This window comes from Ovis canadensis, chromosome 15 (genome assembly GCF_042477335.2).
Source record: "Ovis canadensis isolate MfBH-ARS-UI-01 breed Bighorn chromosome 15, ARS-UI_OviCan_v2, whole genome shotgun sequence".
In the NCBI taxonomy this organism is placed as follows: Eukaryota; Metazoa; Chordata; class Mammalia; order Artiodactyla; family Bovidae; genus Ovis; species Ovis canadensis.
This window is the reverse complement of record NC_091259.1, coordinates 85,121,683-85,147,001: the sequence shown is the minus strand read 5'-3', so window position 1 is coordinate 85,147,001 and position 25,319 is coordinate 85,121,683. Positions and strand designations below refer to the sequence as shown.

The 25,319-nt window shown below is 40.1% G+C and overlaps 2 protein-coding genes and 1 pseudogene across 2 annotated transcripts; all 3 read left to right on the top strand.

Moving 5' to 3' along the window:
* Nucleotides 1-4,123: 4,123 nt before the first annotated feature.
* Nucleotides 4,124-5,114, top strand: LOC138420914 (olfactory receptor 4C5-like; annotated as a pseudogene).
* Nucleotides 5,115-12,817: 7,703 nt separating this feature from the next.
* On the top strand, nucleotides 12,818-13,737 carry LOC138420430 (olfactory receptor 4C45-like). Its single transcript, XM_069553646.1, is given in 2 exon segments — nucleotides 12,818-13,367; nucleotides 13,370-13,737. Coding segments are annotated over 2 exon segments (918 nt in total).
* A 9,120-nt stretch (nucleotides 13,738-22,857) lies between these two features.
* LOC138420348 (olfactory receptor 4C3-like) lies at nucleotides 22,858-23,769 on the top strand. Its single transcript, XM_069553542.1, has one exon. It carries the CDS (start codon nucleotides 22,861-22,863, stop codon nucleotides 23,767-23,769), a length of 909 nt encoding a protein of 302 aa, XP_069409643.1. The 5' UTR covers nucleotides 22,858-22,860.
* The last annotated feature ends 1,550 nt before the right edge of the window (nucleotides 23,770-25,319 follow it).

Here is a 25,319-nt window from a genome sequence, read left to right as displayed (position 1 = left end):
TAATACACTTCCTCTGGGCACAAGAAAGACTGACAAATGGCATAAATGGAAATTTCCTCCAATGGTTAGGCTTTTTCCCATCACTTTCCTTTGAAGCCTAACAATTTGGAAGGTCGCAGAATAAAGAAATTTGTTATCTGAGCCAAGATGTGTGTGCCTCACTCACATAATGGTATGAGCCAATAAAGCAAACCTAAAACCCAGTCCATGAACTCAGCATTATTTAAGAATTCTCTTTCAGCAGTCATTTTCAAATCATTAAGTAAGGAAAAGGAAAATTCCATTTAAGACAAAAAGTGAATAAACTTTAAAGCAGCAGTTGTTGATAGGTCAATGATCGCTCTACAAGTAACACCTCATTGTGAAATGAGCATGTCACTTATTTCCCAAATGCATCTGAAGAGGTAAGTACAATCTGTGGTCTCTTGATCACGTTTTCTCAAGGTGATACCTTGTTGTTGCTGTTCAGTCACCATGTCCAACTCTTTGCGACCCCAGCGAGCACGCCAGTCTTCTCTGTCCTTCAACATCTCCCAGAAAGTGCCCAAGTTCATGTCCACTGAATGGGTGATGCCAACCATCTCATACTAGGGTATTCAAATTACAGGTGAGTTAGGTTTAAACACTTCGGTATTCATGCCTGGAGAATCCTGTGGACGGAGGAGCCTGGTGGGCTGCTGTCCATGGGGTCGCACAGAGTCGGACACGACTGAAGCAACTTAGCATGCATGCACGCATTGGAGAAGGAAATGGCAGCCCACTCCAGTGCTCTTGCCTGGAGAATCCCGGGGACAGAGGAGCCTGGCGGGCTGCCGTCTATGGGGTGGCACAGAGTCAGACATGACTGAAGCGACTTAGCAGCAGCAGCAGTAGGTTTAAACATCTCTTTTTACTGTCACAGATTTTTATAAATAGTGACCAACATACTGAGAAAAGGAGTCACACAGAATATTATCTCTTTTATTAAATTATTTTTCTTATTATAAAGGTAATATATTCTCTTTGTAGGAAATTCAGATCAGAAAAATTTAAAAAGAATACAAAATTTATCTTAAATCCATAATCCAAATAAGCATTACTAGTCTTTAGAGCATTTCTTTCAGGTACTTTTCTATGTTTATACCTCATTTTGGACCATTTAGATCATAATAAAGAAGTTGCCTGGTATCTTGTGCTTTCTACTTAATATTATGTTGGAAGAATTTTTTCACACCATTAGTTTTTTTGTAAATAACTTCAACGTTCACCTGATATTTCATAACTATAATTGGCTTAATTGTTCCTCTTTATGTAGACACTTGAATTGTTTTCAAAGTTTCATTATCATACAAAACATGAAATATAGCCTGCATGCACAGTTTTTGTCCATAATCTTTACACAGAATAGATTCCGAAGAATAAGGAGTACTGGATCAAGGGGCATGACCAATTAAAAAGCCCTTGTTATACAAAGGCAAACTTCTTTCCAGAATATTTTACATCAACACAGTACTAGTATAACTATCATAAAGTTTTGCTCATTTTCCAATTTAAAGTATTTCACTGTTTTTAAATTGCATTTCCTTGATGGCTTATGAAATAGGGATTTTTTTAAGGGATCTAATGTTCTTTTCTAAGAATTTTCTTTTCATTAAAAAGTTTTCTTAATTTTTATAATTGTGTAGGTAGAACTCTTTTGTAAAAACTACATCTATGATAATAGTTATCTATCATACTTGTTGCAAATAGTTTTCCAATGTGTTCTATACCTTTATGTAGTTAAATCTGTTAGCTTTGTCCTAGTTTCTATAGCACTGAATTTTGCTTAAAATGCTCTTCCCCACCTAGAGATTAGATATATATATATTTGTTCTTTTGATTTTCTGTTTTTGAAGAAATCTGTTTTATTGAAAGTCTTTAATGCATGCTACCCTTTTTTCTCTATCTCTTTTTATTTTATTTGATGATGGCATAAAAGATAGGCTTTATTTGAAAAATATCTATTCAGTTGTTAAAAAATCTTTTATGAATTACACATAATATTTCTTCAAATTTTCTTTAAAAATAATGGCCTTTTACAGTTTGACCATACTTGCCTCTTATTGAGCTTATCTGCTTATTTATTTCATTCATATTTTTAAAACTCTAAAAAAAATTTGAATTCATTTATAGTCTACTAGTTTTATATTATTTAATATATTGATTTCTGCATTCAACTTTTTCTGAATACAATTAGTTGCTTTTCTAACCTCTTGAGTTGATTACTCAATTCACTTATTTTCTCTCATTTGTGTTCTTTCTAAATACTATAATTATCAAGTATTTCAAGGATAAGAATAATGATGTTTCTGTTTCTTCACTTTTATACTCATCAACAATTTGGAGTATGTGGAAAGTTATGCATTTTACTTTTAGTATAGCATTTTGACCTATATAATAATAATATTCTTCAATTCCTCCATACTATCTGTTATTTTTCTTAATTTGTATATGAAAAAGTTTAGGTGCAGTAAGAGTAAGGTGTGTACATAACATCACATAGCTGCTAATCAGTGAAAACAGAATTTAGAAATACCTGACTGCACAGAACACATACTGGAAAACAAATTATAGTGCTTTAGTTTCCTTACCTTAAAAGTACCTGTTTTCTAAAGAGATCTAGAGAATTTTTCATAGTCCTCCCTAAACTGAGCTTGATTTGTAAAATTCTTCTGAAACCTAAACATGATAAAAAATTCTCCAACTATAAAGAAAGCTGAGCTCCAAAGAATTGATGCTTTTCAACTGTGGTGTTGGAGAAGACTCTTGAGAGTCCCTTGGACTGCAAGGAGATCCAACCAGTCCATCCTAAAGGGGATCAGTCCTGGGTGTTCATTGGAAGGACTGATGTTGAAGCTGAAACTCCAATACTTTGGCCACCTAATGTGAAGAGCTGACTCATGGAAAAAACCCTGATGCTGGGAAAGATTGAGGGCAGGAGGAGAAGGGGATGACAGAAGATGAGATGGTTGGATGGCATCACCAACTCAATAGACATGGGTTTGGGTAGACTCCAGGTGGTGGTGATGGACAGGGAGGCCTGCGTGCTACGGTTTATGGGGCTGCAAAGAGTCAGACATGACTGAGCAGCTGAACTGAACTGAGTGACTCATAATGTTTCAAATAAATCTGGGGGATGTTGCGTTCAGTTCAGTTCGGTTGCATCATGCTATTTTATCCATTTCAGAATATTCGTTTTACTTCTTGTGTGATGGTATCTTAGAAAGTTTGAATGTAATATAAATTCACAAAGCTTATTTGAATGTAATATAAATTCACAAATCTAACTGCCAGTTATACCTCGAAAGTGAAAGTACAGTTGCTGAGTCATGTCCAATTCTTTGTGAACCCATGGACTATAGCTCGCCAGGTTCCTCTGTCCATGGGATTCTCCAGATAGGAATACTGGAGTGTGCTGCCATTTCTTTCTCCAAGGGATCTTCCCCAGCCAGGGACTGAACCAGGGTCTCCTGCATTGCAGGCAGATTCTTTACCACCTGAGCCACCAGGGAAGCCCTCAGTTATACCTTGTTAAGAAGTATACCTTAGGTAAAGAAGCTATACCTTACTGGAGCCTTAAGGATTCAATCAGTTCAGTTTTTTCTGAGGTGAGACTACATTACCCCTAATTTTGAGTTGAATTTACCTGATGTTTTATATTCACCCTGGAACTAGTTAAAAGTGAGAATAATAAATTCTGCAGCTTAACCTCATCAGCACAAGTGACTAGAGAGGGAAACAAGGGAGTAAATTCTCATGAACTCAAGCCTCTGCTCCTTTGTACGGGTCCTCTTTTTATTCCTCTTTTCCTACAGGAGAAAATACATGAGCATTTGGGGGGGGGGATACCCATCAACGTACAATTATAGAAAGATGCCTGGAATGTCAACAGTGATGAAACTGTGTTTGTGTATGTGAATGTGTATGTGCATGTGTGTGTGAGTAGGGCTGTGTGTGTGAGAGAGAGAGAAGACAGTTATGTGTTCATTTTGTGGCTAATAACAATATGGCCCAAGTTTAAGTCTTGGGTTTATCTACTTCATGTTTTTATAAGTCTTACAGAAAGTAATTCTGAGAAAATTTACTGAGATTGGTCTAAATTGATCCTCACAATTGTAACCCCTGTGCTATTCTCAGAGAAATCAGTTATCTCAATGCCAGACTGGATTCATGGAGCAAATGAACAATGTGACGGAATTCCTCCTGCTTGGCCTGACACAGAACCCAGATGTACAGAAACTCTTGTTCGCTCTGTTTACCCTCATCTACTTTCTCACTGTGGCCGGCAACCTACTCATCACTGTGACAGTCACCACTAGCAGAGCCTGAGGTTCCCCCACGTATTTTTTTCCTGTCTTTCTTGTCCTTCATAGACCACTGCTGCTCTTCTACCATGGCCCCCCAGATGATATTTGACTTACTTGCTCACAAGAAAGCCATCTCCTTCAGTGGGTGTATGACTCAGCTCTTTGCAGAGCATTTCTTTGGAGGAGTTGAGATCCTCTTGCTCATGGTGATGGCCTATGACCACTTTGTGGCTATCTGCAAGCCACACAATGAACAGGCAAGTGCGTGGCCTCCTGGTAGCCATGCCTGGGGCTGGAGGATTTCTTCATGCTCTGATCCAAATTCTTCTTATAGTCTGGTTGCCCTTCTGTGGCCCCAGTGTCACTGACCGTTTCATCTGTGACCTTTTCCCTCTGCTGAAACGCTCCTGCATGGACACTCACATCTGTGGTCTTTTTGTTGCTGCCAACAGTGGGCTGATGTGTATGCTCATCTCTTCTATTCTTATCACGTCCTATGTGCTCATCCTTTGCTCTCTAGGAACACACAGCACTGCAGGACAGCAGAAAGCTCTCTCCACTTGCGCCTCCCATGTTACTGCAGTGGTCCTGTTCTTTGTACCCTGTATATTTGCATACCTTCAGCCCATGATCATTTTCCCTATTGATAAAGTGGTGGCTGTATTTCATACCATGGTAACACCCATATTAAACCCTTTCATCTACACCCTCAGAAACTCAGAGGTGAAAAATGCCATGGAGAAGCTCTGGAGCCAAAGAGTAACCTTGGGTAACAACTTTTGTGAGTAGAGAAGATAAAACAAAATGTATTTATAGCTTAAGAACAAGTGTGACTAATAGGAAGGGTAATGATTTTGAAGTTAAAATGTGTGACTTTAAGGATATTATTCACCTCTTGCTTTCTGGACCCTTTCTGGTTCATCTTTCATAAAATGTCACAATTTGATTAAATGATGACTACAGCTTTTTAATTAGAAACTTCTTTGCTTCTATAAATTACTATTAATCAAGGGGATGGTGTTTTAAAAAATAGTCACTTTTTTATTTTATTTTCTCAGGTTTTTTTTTACTACAACGAGTCTTCGTGGTTGCACGTGGGCTTTGTCTGGTAGCAGCGAGTGAGGGCTTCTCTCTAGCTGAGGAGCTCGGGCTTCTCACTGCAGCCGCTTCTCTAACTTCAGAGCACGGGCTCTGGGTGTGAGGGCTTCCGTGGTCATCGTGCATGGCTTTTGCAGTTGTGGCACACAGCTTTAGTTGCTTCTTAGCATGTGGGACCTTCCCGGATCAGAGATTGAACCCATATCCCCTGCAATGGCAGGTGGATTCTTAACCTCTGGACTACCAGGGAAGCCCTCAAAGGGGCATTGTTAATCAACTTAAAGAATCACAGAGGATGGAAAAACTTTGAGTTACTGCATTCAGTAGAAGAATTCTCTGTAAAGCTTCAGATATAGAGTGTATAACCAATAGGCCAAATAATTAAAATATCTAAACAATAAGTCCTAACAACCAAAATTTTTTTAACAAAGTTTTAGTCCAAAGTACTGTAGGCAAGGTAGAGCTGTTATTGTGAGAGATAATGACCAACGAGAAAAGAATGAGTTATGAGAAATGAGAGTGACAGAAAGACAGGACTCATTCCAAAATTACTACCAAGTGCTGCACAATTCCAGGGGCACCCTTTAGAGTGTAATCTGGGCTCTTCTCAAAATGAATTATTTTCTATGTCTAAAGCCAAGAAGGGATATAAAATTCTTCCAGGCACACTGTAGAGCCATCTTGCACACAATTTCCCAGGCAGTGTTTCATGGGGCACTGTTTTTGTAAAATATATTCAAAATAGTTTTGGAGGATGCCGATTTGTGCTTTAGCTAATGGATAGAGAAGTATCCGGCACAAACAAAAATTAACTTGGTGATAGGTGAGTAATCCAGTCAGAAAGTGTGCACATTCAAATCTGAATGGGAAATTTTAGACCAATTGCAAACCAATGAGATGGAAAATCATGTGAGATAGAGACACAGTGCAAGTCTAAAGGAAGGAACCCCGATAAAAGAATCCAAATTGGGGCCAGGTCACAAGTCCTGCATATCCTAGAAAGTCCCTCCTACCTTCAGAAGGATTTGATTTAACCCAAATGACTCCATAGGCATGCCTCAGGTGTTCATTGCATATATATCAGTATTCAACGGTTTAGCGAGTAACTTATTCCAAATGGGAGACAGTGCTGTCGCTCAGTTGTGTCCAACCCTGTGACCCCACGGACTGTGGTCTGCCAGTCTCTTCTGCCCATGGGATTGTCCAGTCTAGAAGACTGGAGTGGATTGCCATTCCCTCCTACAGGGGAAATTCCCAACCTAACGACTGAGCCTGCATCTCTTGTGTCTCCTCTGTTGGCAGGTGGACCCACTGCACCACCTGGCAAGCCCCTGAAATGGGAGATTGGTTTCTTTGCTAATCACTAAGAATCCAAACGTTACTACCATATTTTCCAGCCCCTTTGTTTTTAAACAGGAAGGGATGTGTGTCACAGTTAGGCTGAAACGTTGAGAAGTCAATATGCTCCTTGCCAGGACTTTTTCAGTTTCCTTTTTCCTGCTGCAGCAAGCCTGGAAGACACACACCGAGATGGCAGGGCCACCCAGTGAGGCAAACTGCATTAACGAGTAGCTGTCTGGAAGAGCGCTGTCCTAGAGGAGCAACTATCTCTCAGTGAATTAGGCCTGGACAGAACACGAAAGTGTTAAGTGTTGAGCCACTGAGAGTTCAGGATTCATTTGTTGCCCAGCAAAATGGTCCTATCCTGACTAGTTACATTGAACCATTTCATCTTTTAAAAGACTTGTAAATATCAAGGAGAGAAAAGGTCTCCACTACTTTTGCAATTATCCTCATTCTCTAAGCATAGAATGAATAAATGTCAATCTTTACAGAACCAAGTCTAAAGAGAGCATTTTCTTCAGTGCAATTCATTACATTAACAGAAGCTTCCAAACCAGAAATTCATACACCATCATGTCTTTCCCTCCACCTGAGATATAAGGTGATCTTGGAGAAAATTATTAACTAGCTATTGCTGCTTTGTCAATCAGTCGGGTCTGACTATTTGTGAACCCATGGGCTGACTGTAGCCCTCCAGGCTCCTCTGTCGTGGAATTTTCCAGGCAAGAATACTTAAGTGGATGGCCATTCCTTCCTCCAAGGGATCTTCCCAACCCAGGCATCTAACCTGAGTCTCCTGCAGCTCCTATATTGGCAGGTAGATTCTTTACCACTGAGCCACCTGGGAAGCCCATTATTAACTAGGAGCGCCAACAAAAATTTCAACTCTAATGTGAACTATGTCTTCAAAACTTGTTAAGCAAATGTTCTGGCTGTTCCAAACAGTCCTTTCTTCCAACACATTCTCTTTAGTATATGTTCTAAATTTTCACTGATTTCTACAAACTTCATCCCCACAAAATTTCCATGCATCTCAGGAGGATGCTATGCTCCCCACTTCTCAGGAAAAACCAGGACCAAAACAGAATCTTTCTCTTTATCTCTAGCCTCCTCATCAATAATTGTATCCATATCACCTTTTAGCCCTCTGTTTGCAAGCTATTAATAGATATGCAAGGGTTCCTATTTAGTTTTAATGTAGCTCTGTGTGTTCTGCATGTAACTGCCTTCTCTCTTCTTAGAAATCTTAGTTTGTTAACTATCAAAATTTTAACCTTTGGTCATTAATCTTTATGCTCTAACCGAACCACCATTCACACACAATCTGGGGTCAAAACAAGGAAACAGTACCTTTGGCTCCAATCTATGCGATCACTTAAATCCCTTCTCAGTTATTCCTAACTTCACCCCTACTCTTCCTTCTCCCACCAAATTCTCATTATTAGTTTATTTCCCTTTCTAATACATCCTTCCTTCTATAAATTAGACCAGCTCTTCCTATTGAATGCGCCATCTCTTTGCATGATTTCACCGTTCTATCAACTATCAGATCACACTCAAAGTGTCCTTGTTATTGTTCAGTCACCAAGTCATGTCCCCCTCTTTGAGATCCCATGGACTGACCCAAAATATGCCTGGCCTCCCTGTCCCTCACTATCTCTCAGAGTGTCTCTGGGTCTTGATAAATCTAAGGGATTGGGTCCCAGAAGAAGAAAAAAAAATAGGGATGATAACAAAAGCAGTTCCCTTCTTGTCTTCTCAAAATCAATTATCAATCAGAATTATAATTATTCTGTGTCATTGCTAGGAATCCCCCACTATGGGTCAGTCATCCTGTGTCTGCTGGCATCCTCCTCCCAGGACAAAACCCCAGCCAACCAGTCAAACTGATGGAATCCATGTTCTATATATGTGAATAAGTGTTTCTCTAAATTCCCAAGGACTCTGACGTTTTCCCCAAAGATAGTCTCTCAATAGGGCATTGTTCTGTGCATAGAGAGCATAACCATTCCTGCTCCTGATCAATTCCTTAGGTAGAGGAACATCCTGAACTCAAAATGCCCAGTGAAATACATCACTCCAGATGATTCTTGGCAAGGTTGCAATCAACTCCACATCAGAGTCTGAAAAAGAGGAAACAGAAGCAAAGCCCTCCTACTTACAGTGTTTTTCTTCATTTGTGTACAGGGGTATTCAACAACAAGTATGGCTGAGTGTGATTTTCTCAGTCACTTCTGCACAGAAGCATAATCCTTTATGTCCTCAAGATTCCCCATCACAGGGTAGGAAGCAAACTGCTATTCTCCCGAACAGATTATAATAGATTGACACCTGGTTTGTCATGAAAAAAAAGTAATATAATGATGACCAGGATGTGGGGGTAGGGAGGAATGAGAAATAATTATTTAATGAATATGGAGTTTCAGTCTGAGAAGCTGAAACATTATGAAGATGGTTGGTGAGGTGTTTACACAACAATGTGAAGGTATTTAATGCCACTCAAGTGTTTACTTAAAATGGTAAATTTCATTCTGTATGTATTTTATGACAATTAAAAAAAAATCAGAGAGTGGGACAGTCTGAGAGTGAAGGTGTCCGCTAACAGAAGCAACATCGTCAACTGTTGAGAACAGAACTGAAAGCATTGCTTCTTTCTCTGCCCTGAACTCCAGGAATGCCTCAATTTGGTTTAAAGTTAAAGGCAGGTGAGAAACAAAGATGATTCTGTGCAGAGTCCCAGCCAGCTCTTCATCACTCGAAGCTGAGGGAGAGAAGACTATAGTGGAGCGACCTTCCTGTAGTTTCTATTCTTTCCCTCTGGATGTCTCTATACACCAGTGCTTGGCTGAGCGTGACTTTTTCCAAAGGTTACTCTGAGAAAGCATAGAGGGCAGTAAAATCTCTATACATCCCCGTGGCTCCCTCTGTGTGTGGCAGAGCTACAAGCTCTATAAAACATCGTGAGACTGTCACCTAGGGACTCATCCCAGAGATAGTTTATATGTTTATGGCTTTTAAATTACTCGAAGTCTGGGAGCTGGGAAGCTGCTAGTTAAGTCTCCTTGGTCAGTCACTAATAAACATGTCACAATGTCCAAGGGTAATCTGGCCCAGACTGGCATTTCTACTTTCAGGGTAACTGTATCATACCAAACACTCATGTTTTCAGAGAGAAATCCATTCTCTGAACTCTGACCTATGCCTAAAACCACCCCAAATATCCTTTGGCAAGATCACCAACGTCAAACTGAGCAACAAAATCCTAATATCAAGCTTTGCTCTTACCTTACCTAAGTTTCATCCTAAACTATAACCAGAAGTCTGTGTGTGAGTCAGTCATGTCTGACTCTTTGTAACCTCATAGACTGTTGCCCACAAGTCTCCTCTGTCCATGGAATTCTCCATGCAAGAGTACTGGAGTGGATAGCCATTCTCTTCTCCAGGGGACCTTCCCAACCCAGGGATCAACAACATCTCCTACATTGCAGGCAAATTCTTTACCACCTGAGCCACCAGGGAAGCCCATAGCCAGAAGTATATTTTTAACCAAAGCTCAACTGCATTTCTAAAGCTGGTCTCTAATGTTGTTTGTGGGAGTCAAACAGGAGCAAAAAAAAAAAAAAAAAAAGTCCTTGGCTGATGCTTTAGCAAAGATTCCAACAGAGCCAATTACTAATCCTCTGAGGACTTGGGAGGCCAATGTATTACCAAACCCTGAGCTTTTGTGGAAGTCTATTTAAACATTTCTCTGGAGTCAATGAAGAAAGAATTACAAACAAGGGCCTTGAAGTAAATAACAGCTACAGACCCACGCATCAACAAGGTGAAGATCCGTTTGGGAAACTCTGCTCCCAAGGTTAGTACGAGTTAGAAGAATGGCTTAAATCAGGAATAAAAGGAGTTCAATCCATGGGTTAGGAAGATCCCCTGGAAAAGGAAATGGCAACCACTCCAGTATTCTTGCCTGGAGAATTCCATGGGTAGAGGAGCCTCGTGGGCTACAATCCATGGGGTCGCAAAGAGTCGGACACAACTTAGCGACTAACACTTTCACTTTCACATACTTTCTACAATTCCATATACAAGTGTTTTCTTACTTTGAAGAATCAAATTTGAATAGTTTGATGTATGCATTTGAATAATATATGTTTTGAAGATGCATTTATAATCTCATAAGAAGCCTGGAAAGTGAGTTAAAATTAAATGTGAAAGCTATCAAAGTTTCCTAACTAAAACAGCTTGTTTTCTGAGTAAATCCAGAAAATGGGAGAGTTGTCTGGAGACATAAGAATTCCACTGTCCTCCTTGTTAGTTGACAGTCTATTTGCAGCTGTGGGGCAAATGCCTGGTGGGAAGAAAGCGATGTCTGGGTTTAATCTAGAAACTGAGGAATCCACAACCAACTGATCCAAGTTAGTGATGGCTAGTTCTCTTCCCCAAAATTTAAGATGGTTAACTTAGCCAATTTCATTTCACCAAAATAATATTTGTAGTTAGATTCTGTAAATTAAAACTTAGCCTTTCTCTCTAAAAATGAATTTGGACACAATGATGTGGAAATGTCAATAGAAAATATTGTATGGAATGTTCCCAGCCAAGATGCTGTTGAGAGTAACTAAAATCACTTTTACAAGATTGGGATTAACATTTATGTCTCAGCACCCCACTCCAGTACTCTTGCCTGGAAAATCCCATGGACAGAGGAGCCTGGTAGGCTGCAGTCCATGGCGTCACTAGGAGTCGGACATGACTGAGCGACTTCACTTTCACTTTTCACTTTCATGCATTGGAGAAGGAAATGGCAACCCACTCCAGTGTTCTTGCCTGGAGAATCCCAGGGACAGGGGAGCCTGGTGGGCTGCTGTCTCTGGGGTCCCATGACTGGAGTCGGACATGACTGAATCTACTTAGCAGCAGCAGCAGCAGGGAAAGGAGAGAAAAAGAAAGATAACGAATAAAATAGCTTATGATCTTGGTTACAACAATGTGTAGTCTATCTTGAAAACCTATATGCAGGCTCACTCCACAGGAAAATAATGCATTCTTATATATATTTAATATTTTTACATTAGGAATGAAAATTTCAAGTTCATCTTAATTGATAAAAACGTATTCCAAAAGGGGAAGTTGTATTATTTCAGGTGGTCTTAACATTTTTGTCTGGTCAATAGGAAACTTAGGAAAACTTCTTGACTTATATCATCTCATAGCAAACTGTGAGTAGGGTAATATAGCTAATCCAGAGCATTATTCTATATGCAGTGAAAGAACAATTGCACAGAAAGCTCATCTCAGAAATACTGAGACCTTTTCAGGGAACTTTGCACCACTTACATGCTCACATTTAAAGATGTGGAAAGAGTGAGCATAACTATCTTGTTGAGCCAGACACAACATCCAGGGCCGCTGAGTGAATGCTGCTCAAAGAGCTGTTATAAAGAGAGTTTCTTGGCATATTGAGGGACAGAAACTCATCTGCAGCTCTGTCTGTGTGTGTGCATGTGCGTTAATTTGAAAAAAAGGAATAACGGGTCACAGAACACAGCTGGCATGGAGTAAGGTTTGACTGGTACTTTCCATGTCTGATACAAAGTTAATTTTTAAAATATTGTGTCCATATACCTATGAATATTCATTCCAATAGACAAGCGTTAATATAACTTTATAAAGAATTGTCAATGAAATTTGTCCCCCCAGAGTAAAAGAAGGCTATCTGTGAGACATTCAGAGCTAAAAAGAAAATTTAGAAGTTAACTGCATGTCAATATTCATAAAAAATATCTTGCTTTTATTGTGGTATTTGTAAGGTATTGTCACAATATACTTAAATTATATGAATCAGGAGAAATTTAAACTCCTCCCATTCTTGTTTACAACTCTCTATAAAATATTAGAGGTAAGTGAAAGGAGTAGCTCCACCAGTCCCAGGGACCCAGGCTAAAGAGATGATGGAATTTTTTCTATAGAATTTAAAATATCATCACTCAGAAATATTGTGATCTTTCCAGATCAACTATGTGCTTACAACTCAAGATGAACCGAGGGAAAGGATGAGCAATGTAACAGAATTCATCCTACTGGGCCTGACCCAGGATCCGGGACTGCAGACACTCTTATTTGCTGTGCTTTTGATCATCTACTTGCTCACACTGGCGGGTAACCTGCTCATCTCCGTCACCGTCTTCACCAGCCCAGCCCTCGGTTCTCCCATGTACTTTTTCCTGTCCTATTTGTCCATGATAGATGGTTTCTACTCTTCCTCCATAGCACCCAAGTTGCTCTTTGACTTGGTCTCTGGAAAGAACACCATCTCCTTCAGTGGCTGCATGACTCAGGTCTTTGCTGAACATTTCTTTGCTGGAGCCGAGATTGTCCTGTTGGTTGTCATGGCCTATGACCGCTATGTGGCCATCTGTAAGCCCCTGCACTACGTGACTGTCATGAGCCGACCTGTGTGTGCGCTCCTGGTTGGAACGGCTGGGGCTTTAGGCTTTCTCCATGGAGGGATCCAGATTGTGTTCATGGTTCAGTTACCATTCTGTGGCCCCAACGTCATCGACCATTTTATGTGTGATTTAATACCTCTCCTGGAGCTGGCCTGCTCGACACACACACTCTGGGGCCCCTGATTTCTGCCAACAGTGGGTCCCTGTGTTTGCTAACTTTCTTGATGCTGGTTGCTTCCTATGTTGTCATCCTGCGCTCCCTGAGGACTCAGAGCTCTGAAGGGCGTCACAAAGCCCTGTCCACCTGTGCCTCTCATGTCACGGTTGTCATCTTGTTCTTTGTGCCTTGTTCGTTCCTCTACCTGAGACCCACGGCCTCCTTCCCCACTGACAAAGCTGTGGCTGTGTTTTGCACCATAGTAACTCCTTTGCTGAATCCGTTAATCTACACCCTGAGAAATGCAGAAGTGAAAAATATCATGAAGAAGCTCTGGGGACAAATAATGAAAACTGATGATGAATAAACCTTGTGTGAGTATTTAGGCAAAAAAAGAAAAATCTAGTGATATTTTACAGAAATTTTCTCCCCTTCTTAATTGATTGAACTGGAATGATTCTCCTGTCTGGATCAATTTTCTCTAGGGGCTCATACATTTTAAGCCAGGGTTGATATTCAGAAGGCATAGGACACACAGTGCTGAGAGCCCACAATAGTCTTAGGAGGGCCTGAAATGTTTTAATTTCTTTTACAAAAGAAAGAAAGAAATTAATATAATCTAAATGCAGCTTAGAGTATAGTCATCTATACAACCAGGGGACTTCCCTGCTGGCTCAGACAGTTAAGAGTCTGTCTACAATGTGGGAGACCCAGGTTCAATCCCTGAGTCGGGAAGATCCCCTGGAGAAGGAAATGGCAATCCACTCCAGTACTATTGCCTGGAAAATCCCATGGACAGAGGAGCCTGGTAGGCTACAAGTCCATGGTGTCGCAAAGAGTCAGACATGACTGAGCCTTCCATGGGTAGAATTTGTGTGATTTGTGTAATGGGTATACAACCATGCAGTGAGAAAAGATAATTTTTAACATTTTGATGGAGGAGAAGACCCAAGAGGAAGAAAGTACCAAGGGTCCACAAAAGTCATAATGTTGCCCTGAGTGTGGGTATGAAACAGATCAACAGCAATATTCGTGAACACTCATTATACCCAGCACCATAGCTAGAATGAAGTTTTATGTTAAAAGAGGAAAGACAACTACAAATGAAAAAAGGACAGAACAGTAGGAAATAAGTTTTCAAAAAGTACATTTATACACTTTTTCTGATCTTTCTAGGTTTGAGAGGTTTATAAATAAAGTAAACACAGCAATAAAAAGAAATTTTTACTTATCACAATCCCAAAAAGATAACATTTGTGCACAAAAGTACTTTTTGAAAATTACATTTCATCATTCCCTGTAGTATACAAGAGTTTACAAAAAGAATTAGAAACAGAATTGGATGGCAAAAAAATAAACATAGTTGATAAAGCCCATAGAGCTAAGTCTGCTTAGACATTAACGAAAAGATCTACACATTAAAGTCTCCTTTTAGACACAGACAAAGGAAAAGAAGGTTCTGAAGACAAAATAGCAGCTATAGGAAAGTTCCAGTGATTTAAGAACAAGTCATGGAACTGTCATGGAACAGCACAAAATCACAGATCTGAGCTAGAGTAAAGACTCTATACCATGTACATAATGAAATTCTAAGAGATTCAAAAATAGAGATTAAGTGCTTTGGACAAAAGATGCTTAATTTCTCTTATTGTCTCCAGCATTAATTATTCCAGTAAATGTTAGCAAATTGTTTCACCTCTCTATTTTTTTCACCCTTAATATAAAAATAAAAAATAGAATTTCCAAGGTGGCTCAGTAGTAAAGAATCTGCCTGCCAAGCAGGAGATATAGGTTCAATCCCTGGGTTGGGAAGATCCGCTGGAGAAGGAGGACTTGGCAACTGTTTAGTGTTCTTGCCTGAGAGATCCCATGGACAGAGGAGCTTGGTGGGCTACAGGCCATGGGGCCGCAAAGAGTCAGGCACAACATCGCAGCTAAGCAACAACAACAAATAGGAAAATAACATTACATGCTTCCTTAAATTGTGCCAATTAAATGACTTCAAGTGGAAAACTGAGTCAGCTGAAAATTAACAAAAATTGCTTGGACTTCGCTTCAACTTTTAGAGATTCCACAAGAGCATAAACTATGCTGGGGACAGTGGTTCCTAACAGAGGAGTCCGAGAGCACCTTGCTGTTATTCGCTAACCAGGATGTCAGGGAGACCAAACATCCATCACATCCATTCTCTTCACTGCAAAATGTGTCATCTCAGCCAACAGGGAGCTCTCTGAATACTTAGAGCTAGTCCCTCACCAACGCCCTATTCTGGGATTAAACTGCACTTAAATATCTCTATAGTGACAAATGGGAGGGCCGGTAGGATCAGCTATGAGCTGTTTGAAAGTGAAAGTCACTCAGTCATGTCTGACTCTTTGTGACCCCATGGACTATAGAGTTCGTGGAATTCTCCAGGCCAGAATACTGGAGTAGGTAGCCAGTTCCCTCCTCCAGGGGATCTTCCTAACCCAGCGATTGAATCCATGTGTCCCTAATTGCAGGTGGCTTCTTTATCGGCTGAACCACCAGGGAAGCCCAAGAATACTAGAGTGGGGAGCCTATCCGTTCTCCAGTGGATCTTTCCAACCCAGGAATCAAACCGGGGTCTCCTGCATTGCAGGCGGATTCTTTACCAGCTGAGCTACCAGGGAAGCTTGAGCAGCACTTATTTCAGAAGCTCTCACTGATAATGAATCCTTTTATCCTGTTTTCATCCTCTGGAAGAAAGAAAAAAAGGGAGAGCTCAGCTGGAATGACCAAGAGATCAATCTCTGTACAGAGTTTGTAATTTATGGGGAAGACTTCAGAAACTTGTTTTCAGCAGAGTTCCCAACTAGGAATTTGAAAATAAGGTGATGCCAGCATTGCATTTCTAATGCTCTTGAGATTTTATTACCAGGTTAGCTCCCACAGTATTTTTTTTGTTTTACTTTACAATATTGTATTGGTTTTGCCATATATCAACATGAATCCGCCACTGGTGTACATGAGTTCCCAATCCTGAACCCCTCTCCCACCTCCCTCCCCATACCATCTCTCTGGGTCATCCCAGTGCACCAGCCCCAGCATTCAGTATCATGCATCGAACCTAGACTGGCGATTTGTTTCTTACATGATAGTATACATGTTTCAATGCCATTCTCCCAAATCATCCCACCCTCTCCCTCTCCCTCAGAGTCCAAAAGACTGTTCTATACATCTGTGTCTCTCTTGCTATCTTGCATACAGGGTTATCATTACCATCTTTCTAAATTCCATATATATGTGTTAGTATACTGTATTGGTGTTTTTCTTTCTGGCTTACTTCACTCTGTATAATAGGCTCCAGTTTCATCCACCTCATTAGAACTGATTCTAATGTATTCTTTTTAATGGCTGCGTAATACTCCATTGTGTATATGTACCTCAGCTTTCTTATCCATTCATCTGCTAATGGACATCTAGGTTGCTTCCATGTCCTGGCTATTATAAACAGTGCTGAGATGAACATTGGGGTACATGTGTCTCTTTCAATTCTGGTTTCCTCGGTGTGTATGCCCAGCAGTGGCATTGCTAGGTCAGAAGGCAGTTCTATTTCCAGTTTTTTAAGGAATCTCCACACTGTTCTCCATAGTGGCTGTACTAGTTTGCATTCCCACCAACAGTGTAAGAGGGTTCCCTTTTCTCCACACCCTCTCCAGCATTTATTGCTTGTAGACTGTTGGATCGCAGCCATTCTGACTGACATGAAATGGTACCTCATTGTGGTTTTGATTTGCATTTCTCTGATAATGAGTGATGTTGAGCATCTTTCCATGTGTTTGTTAGCCATCCATATGTCATCTTTGGAGAAATGTCTATTTAGTTCTTTGGCCCATTATTTGATTGGGTCGTTTATTTTTCTGGAATTGAGCTGCATAAGTTGCTTGTATATTGTTGAGATTAGTTGTTTGTCTGTTGCTTCATTTGCTATTATTTTCTCCCATTCAGAAGGCTGTCTTTTCACCTTGCTTATAGTTTCCTTTGTTGTGCAGAAGCTTTTAATTTTAATTAGATCCAATTTGTTTATTTTTGCTTTTATTTCCAGTATCCTGGGAGGTGGATCATAGAGGATCCTGCTGTGATTTATGTCGGAGAGTGTTTCGCCTATGTTCTTCTCTAGGAGTTTTATAGTTTCTGGTCTTACGTTTAGATCTTTAATCCATTTTGAGTTTATTTTTGTGTATGGTGTTAGAAAGTGTTCTAGTTTCATTCTTTTACAAGTGCTTGACCAGTTTTCCCAGCACCACTTGTTAAAGAGATTGTCTTTAATCCATTGTATATTCTTGCCTCCTTTGTCAAAGATAAGGTGTCCATAGGTGCGTGGATTTATCTCTGGGCTTTCTATTTTGTTCCATTGATCTATGTTTCTGTCTTTGTGCCAGTACCATACTGTCTTGATGACTGTGGCTTTGTAGTAGAGCCTGAAGTCAGGCAGGTTGATTCCTCCAGTTCCATTCTTCTTTCTCAAGATTGCTTTGGCTATTCGAGGTGTTTTGTATTTCCATACAAATTGTGAAACTATTTGTTCTAGCTCTGTGAAAAATACCACTGGTAGCTTGATAGGGATTGCATTGAATCTATAGATTCCTTTGGGTAGCATACTCATTTTCACTGTATTGATTCTTCTGATCCATGAACATGGTATATTTCTCCATCTATTAGTGTCCTCTTTGATTTCTTTCACCAGTGTTTTATAGTTTTCTATATATAGGTCTTTAGTTTCTTTAGGTAGATATATTCCTAAGTATTTTATTATTTTGGTTGCAATGGTGAATAGAATTGTTTCCTTAATTTCTCTTTCTATTTTCTCATTATTAGTGTATAGGGATGCAAGGGATTTCTGTGTGTTGATTTTATATCCTGCAACTTTACTATATTCAGTGATTAGCTCTAGTAATTTTCTGGTGGAGTCTTTAGGGTTTTCTATGTAGAGGATCATGACATCTGCAAACATCTCACTGTATTTATAAAGGCTTTAAACAATAGATATTTTGCCGTAATCTCCTATGAGTGATTATTTTGAAATATATATATATATATATATATAAGCAACTGTGTATTTAAAAACTCAAAATTATCTTTTAAACATCTAGTAGTAGTTCCCAAGAAACATGGAATGTCACAGGATGATGTAGAAAAAAGGATGATGATGGTGATAATGATACTGGTAACGCTGATGACAATAGCTGTTTACTGAGCCCTTTCTGTAAATAAAGTCTTGACCTGAGCACTCATTCTATGTGTTTGGGAGGCAACAGATTTCTGACCTTAATTTATGACTTTCTTTAAGTCTCAAGCCAAGAAAATCTCTGTCTAAAATATTTCTTTATTTGAACATAATGGTGAACCTACCCTTCAGTTCAGTTCAGTTCCGTTGCTCAGTCAAGTCCGACTTTTACGACCCCATGAATCGCAGCACGCCAGGCCTCCCTGTCCATCACCAACTCCCAGAGTTCACACAGATTCATGTCCATCGAGTCAGTGATGCCATCCAGCCATCTCATCCTGGGTCGTCCCCTTCTCCTCCTGCCCCCAATCCCTCCCAGCATCAGAGTCTTTTCCAATGAGTCAACTCTTCACATGAGGTGGCCAAAGTACTGGAGTTTCAGCTTTAGCATCATTCCCTTCAAAGAAATCCCAGGGTTGATCTCCTTCAGAATGGACTGGTTGGACCTCCTTGCAGTCCAAGGGACTCTCAAGAGTCTTCTCCAACACCACAGTTCAAAAGCATCAATTCTTCGGCACTCAGCCTTCTTCACAGTCCAACTCTCACATCCATACATGACTACTAGAAAAACCATAGCCTTGACTAGACAGACTTTAGTCGGCAAAGTAATGTCTCTGCTTTTCAATATGCTATCTAGGTTGGTCATAACTTTTCTTCCAAGGAGTAACCTACCCTTAGGACAGGGTAAACATCAAAAAATCAATGCTAGTGTAAAAAAAAAATAATTATGACAGCTTTTTTTTATTTGTATGTTTACTCTGTGCAAAGAGCTTTTCTTTTGCTATTTAATTCTTATGAAAGGCCAGTAAGTACAGTAATACTGATATTTACCTAACGTTGTATGTAATATATGGCCTCCCCGGTGGCTCAGCAGTAAAGAATCACATGCAATGCAGGAGATTTGGGTTCAGTCCCTGGGTTGGGAAAATCCTCTGGAGAAGGACATGGCAAACCACCCCAATATTCCTGCCTGGAGAATTCCATGGACAGAGGAGTCTGTGGATTACAGTCCATGGGGTCACAAACAGTCAGACACAACTTAGGGATTAAATGACAAAAGATACTATATGTGAATGCACCTAGGACCTGCACTTAGAACACGAAGATGATCATGAATGCTATTAATTTTTGTCCTTGTTGTCCAGTCATCAATTTTCCTAAAGACGCTAACGCTCCAATGTCTGTTCCTGAAATATCCTAACTCCCTTTTCCTCCTGACAACTTATGGACTCTCTCTAGACACTAGAAGGACACTGGGCACTTTTGGGAAGTAAAGTGAAAGTCTCTTCCTTGTGAGACCAAAACTGCATTCAAAGGGACTAATTAATGATGGCACCACACTGTGATCTAACCTGTGAATGAGGCAAAAACCAAGCCCCAGAACTGTTTCAGCAAGTGATGCTATGGGGAGAGGATTAGTCTTCAGAGAAACCTAGCAGTGATAATCACCATGTTATCACACTCACCTTATAAGTCACCCTTTTCAGTGGCAAGAGAAAAATTTTCTGAGACCATGTTGATGAGCATTGTTAGCAGAAAGCAGAGACGACAAGCCAGCTATTCACATTCTCCCTAATGTAAGCCACAGCATTTGGGGGGGGGAGGGGGGCTTCTCAATGATAGAGAAAGTAGATATTGGATTATCTACTACTATCAATTATCTACTATTGGTGGTGGTGACATCAGAAAGCACAGAGCCTGGAGTGCTGAGAGACCTGGGTTCCAGCTGTGCCTCCACCACGAACCATCAGTTCAACTTTGGACCATCTGCACCTCATCTTTCTGAGTCTTAAATCCACCACCTTTAAAACAGAGACAACTGGAAAGGATGATTTTAAATGCCATAGGGTTTTTCAGGAAATAAGAGGGAAATGGATAATGGAACAAATTCTCAGCTGCTTGTGAATGAATGATGCCCTTTGGAGTTTTCTACTAATACTAGTCTAAGGAACTTTCAGCTCAGATGCATTCCTGCAATCAATAGCACTTCCCCAGTGTGAGATCTGCCTAAATGAGAAAAGCAATTTTAATCTCATGCAGGAGTTTAAGGACATGAAACAGTGATATTTGGGTTGATATGCTTGGAGCTGGTCTAGATGACACTTTAATAACTTGCCCAAGTCCACCATTTCATGATGTTAGGATGTAAAAGAACAAAAACAAAGACAACACACCTGATGACATACTCGTGTCATCAGATCCAGTAAATGTAAGTTGTGGTCCGTGGCATTGATGACGGTAACTTCAGCAATACCACTGCTGGAGTGGGTGTCATATCCAGGCTCTGTACAAACACTTGCACTGTTTTCATTGACTGCTCATTGCAGACTCAGGGTGTAGCAGTACTCTTATTTTCATTTTATAGATAAGAACATTGAGGCTTTGAGAAATTGCCCATGATTACACAGAAAATAACTGGTACTGGAAATATTCAAACTTAAGTGAGTTTTTGTGTCAGGATACTATGGTGAAGCCCACAGACTCTATAGCAGTACTGCCTGGGCGCAAGTCTTAACTCTGCAACTTATTAGCTGACTATGCTTCTGTAAGTTTCTAATTGTGTCTCTCACTTTCTTCCTCTGAAGAAATGAGGAGAAAAATGATGATCTATCTTGTGGGAATGTTATGAGGATTAAATGAGCTTATATATTTAAAGCACTTAGGACAGCACTTGCAAAGAGGAAATGTTACACAGGTGGCACTTATCACTGCCATTCATGCTCTTGGCCATAATGTTCTCCTCTGAAAAAGTCGTAATCAGATTTGTTTCCTGCAGAAACTGCATTTGCCTTCGTAACCAAGCTTAGAAAGAAAGTGTGCAGCTTCCTGATCAATACAAGAATCTTCTCTCCAGCATTTCTTATATTTGCACATCTCTTCCTCTGACACTCAATGATTCTCCTTTCATTCATATCATACTGGGCATCAAATCCTCAGCAAGTTGGGAGATTTAGTTACTTTAAGATTTATGTTTCCAGGAAAATAATAGATGGTTGGTGGGTGGGATGAGTGACAGTTTTCGTTTAATCAAAACTTAGACTAGCACAGTGGAGAAGGCAATGGCACCCCACTCCAGTACTCTTGCCTGGAAAATCCCATGGACAGAGGAGCCTGGTAGGCTGCAGTCCATGGGGTGGCCAAGAGTCGGACATGACTGAGCGACTTCACTTTCACTTTTCACTTTCATACATTGGAGAAGGAAATGGCAGCCCACTCCAGTGTTCTTGCCTGGAGAATCCCAGGGACGGGGGAGCCTGGTGTGCTGCCATCTATGGGGTCGCACAGAGTCGGACACAACTGAAGTGACTTAGCAGCAGCAGCAGACTAGCACAGACATTTCCTTAATATACTTAGGAGAATAAAGCATGAGTAGGAATATTTTGTCAGATGAGATTCTAATTTACAAGGATGTTGGTTAAGAAAGAGTATCTCTTCTTCCTCCTCCTGTAGCTTCCTATATGTAGTGAATAGGCGGATAATCATTTAATATAATCTTTCACTGCTGGTCACTTTTATTTTTACTTTGACTCATCCCTGTAGACTGTAGAAGGACTGGAAGCCTTTAACTAGAAGGATGTCACCAGGTCCAGAGAAAGTAAAGCCCAGACACACATATAATGTGTAAAGCAAGGGGCAAGAGTAATTTAACTTCTTATACTTGATACTGCCCGCAGCACAGGCAGAAGTGGGAGCAAATGAACAAGGAGAGAAACAGAGAACTTGGGCATCTCCAGCTGCATCCCTACCCTACTTCAGTTTGCTTTGCATCAATTTCTGTTACTATTGGAAGCGCAACAGAAAATGTAGCAAACCTCATTGCAAGGAAGAAGAAAGAGTTAATTCAAAGGGTATGAATTATGCATGCAGAGATTTCAGAAGATCCTAAGTATTTGTGGGTTTCTTGAGAGCCATTGTATCCATGTGGAACCCTGCTGAAAACTGTCAGAGATGTTTTCTGGTCAAATTAGAAAATCGATGTCCACCAAATGTTCCATTTTAACAAAATAAATTCTAGATAATTAAATAATTATTTTCATATAATGACTTAGATATCTATTACCCAGTGATGCTAAAGTGAACAGACATGCTTACATGGATGAATTGGTATACAAATTTTGGAACAGAACAGGTTAAGAGCAATGGAGAGAAATGGATTTGGCTAAAGGAAATCTTGTAACATTTTGTTTCTCTCTTGACTTTACAGGCAATGCTGTACTTGCACCCTCAGTGTCCTTGGACTCTATGGAAATACCTCACAATATCACAGAATTTTTCATGCTGGGACTCTCACAGAACCCAGAAGTACAAAGAGCTCTCTTTGTGGCCTTTTTGACCATATATGGGATCACAGTTTGTGGCAATATTCTCATCGTGATCACCATCACCTATAGTCCCACGCTGGTTTCCCCTATGTATTTTTTCCTGGCCAATTTGTCCTTTATTGATACCTGTTATTCTTCCTCTATGGCCCCTAGACTCATAACTGACTCCTTGTATGAGGGGAGGGCCATATCCTATGAGGGTTGCATGGCTCAGCTCTTTGGAGCTCATTTTTTTGGAGGTGCTGAGATCATCCTGCTCACGGTGATGGCCTATGACCGCTACGTGGCCATCTGCAAGCCCCTGCACTACATGGCCCTCATGACCAGGCACCGCTGTGCCCTGCTGGTGGGGCTGGCCTGGCTGGGGGGCTTCCTGCATTCCCTGGTTCAGCTCCTGCTGGTCCTGCAGTTGCCCTTCTGCGGGCCTAACGTGATCAATCACTTTGTCTGTGACTTGTACCCCTTGCTGGAACTTGCCTGCACCGACACCTATGTCATCGGCCTGCTGGTGGTGGCCAACAGTGGCGTGATCTGCCTGTTGAACTTCCTCCTGCTGGCTGCCTCCTACCTGGTCATCCTGCGCTCCTTGAGGTCCCACAGTGCAGAGGGGAGGCGCAGAGCCCTCTCCACCTGCGGGGCCCACTTCACGGTTGTTGCCTTGTTCTTCGTGCCCTGTATGTTTACTTACATGCGGCCGTCATCTACTTTATCTATAGACAAAAGCATGGCAGTATTCTATGGTGTCCTGACTCCTATGCTAAATCCACTCATTTACACTCTGAGAAATGAAGAGGTAAAGAATGCCTTGACAAAGTTCTTCACACAGTAAGATCTTAAATGTAGCTAATAAGTTGGAAAGTAGGAAATAAATGGCTTTATTTTAGAAAGAGGAACAAACCAAAACCTGTTACTTATTGCCATATACATCTTAATCCATCTTATCCATTCTTTCATCTTCACAGACATTATTGATTTACTTAGACTTTATTGATTCACTTTCATATGAATTACCTAATTTGATAATAAAACAATTATATAAAATGCATATGGCATGAATGATTATTATAACTGTTTTAGAAATGAAGAAACCATATCTACTGATGTAGTTAAGTGACTCATTAAAATTATCTAGCTTTGAACTGCCTGAAACAAAACTCAAAATCAGTTATTTTTATCCATCTTACTGATCTTTAAATGGCAACCTATGCTGACATCACTGGAGTCTGTATGATAATCAGTTGAGTTATAGAAATGAGAGGCAAAACCCTTAAAGCAAATAACTTCACTCATAGCCATATGTAGTAGTCTGTGTGCATACAAGTCTGGCTTCTCTTCCTTCTCAACACCGTTAATAGCACCAGCAGCACAGCTACTACAACACAGCAGAGGGTAAGATCTCAGTTCTACAGACAGATCAACCTGAGTGTGAGTCTCATTTCCCATACTTCTTCATGGCACAAACTAGAGCAAGTGACAAAACCTTTATAAGCCTCTGGTGCTTGTCTTGAAAATAGACTAAACATGTCCAAAACATTATCATAAGAATTAAATTAAACAATCTATGTAAAGTTTTTAATCCAATTTACGGCACATATGGCCCCCTAAATTTAGCTGCTATTTCTACTTCAACCTTCTGTAACCTTCCATAAAGAGGCTGCTTTCTTTCACTTTTCTATATCTATTTAAAGTTTGAAACACATACTTCATTTAGAACAGAATGGCTTATTTTTCGGCCAGTGATGGAAAGTGATATTTCCTTATATACTTACTGACTCTGTTTCAAACTCTGAGGGATCCTAGTGTTTCGGAGTTTAAAACATGCATCCATGTTCATTTCATTCCTTTCCTGGAATGAGAGGACTGAAACTCTGACCACATCCATCCCAAGATGCACCCTTTAGAAGTGTGGATGCCTATAATTTACAACAAGCTTATACCTTGTTTAACAAATAATTTGTAATTCACTGTGCCACAAATATCCATTTTTTACACTAAAAAAGAAAAAAACAAAAAAACTAGAAATTAGTATGGAAAACTAATTTTCCTTCTACAGGTATTCAAAATCAGTCTCCAAGAACCATTAAGTTCAAGAGATAATTAGGAAATAGTTATTGCTTTACCCTGAACTTCTATGCATAACAAAAACAACAGTTGCCGAATTCTTAGGCAAAATATTGTCTTTCTTAACTTTACCACCTTTTGATGATGTAGTTAATAATAGCTAAGTATAGCAGACCTTGAGCCTTTACCAATTCATTTTTGCTGTTAGATTATAAACATATAACTGAGCTAATTTTCCAATTAACTACAAAATATGAAATCATTGGGAGGGTTACTAAAAAGTAGCCAAGCCAGCTTCCCACAGTTAAATCTCAGGAA

What these genes read in the sequence shown, in the direction of transcription:
- LOC138420348 (XM_069553542.1), top strand. Translation starts at nt 22,861, where the DNA reads ATGGAAATACCTCACAATATCACAGAATTTTTCATGCTGGGACTCTCA.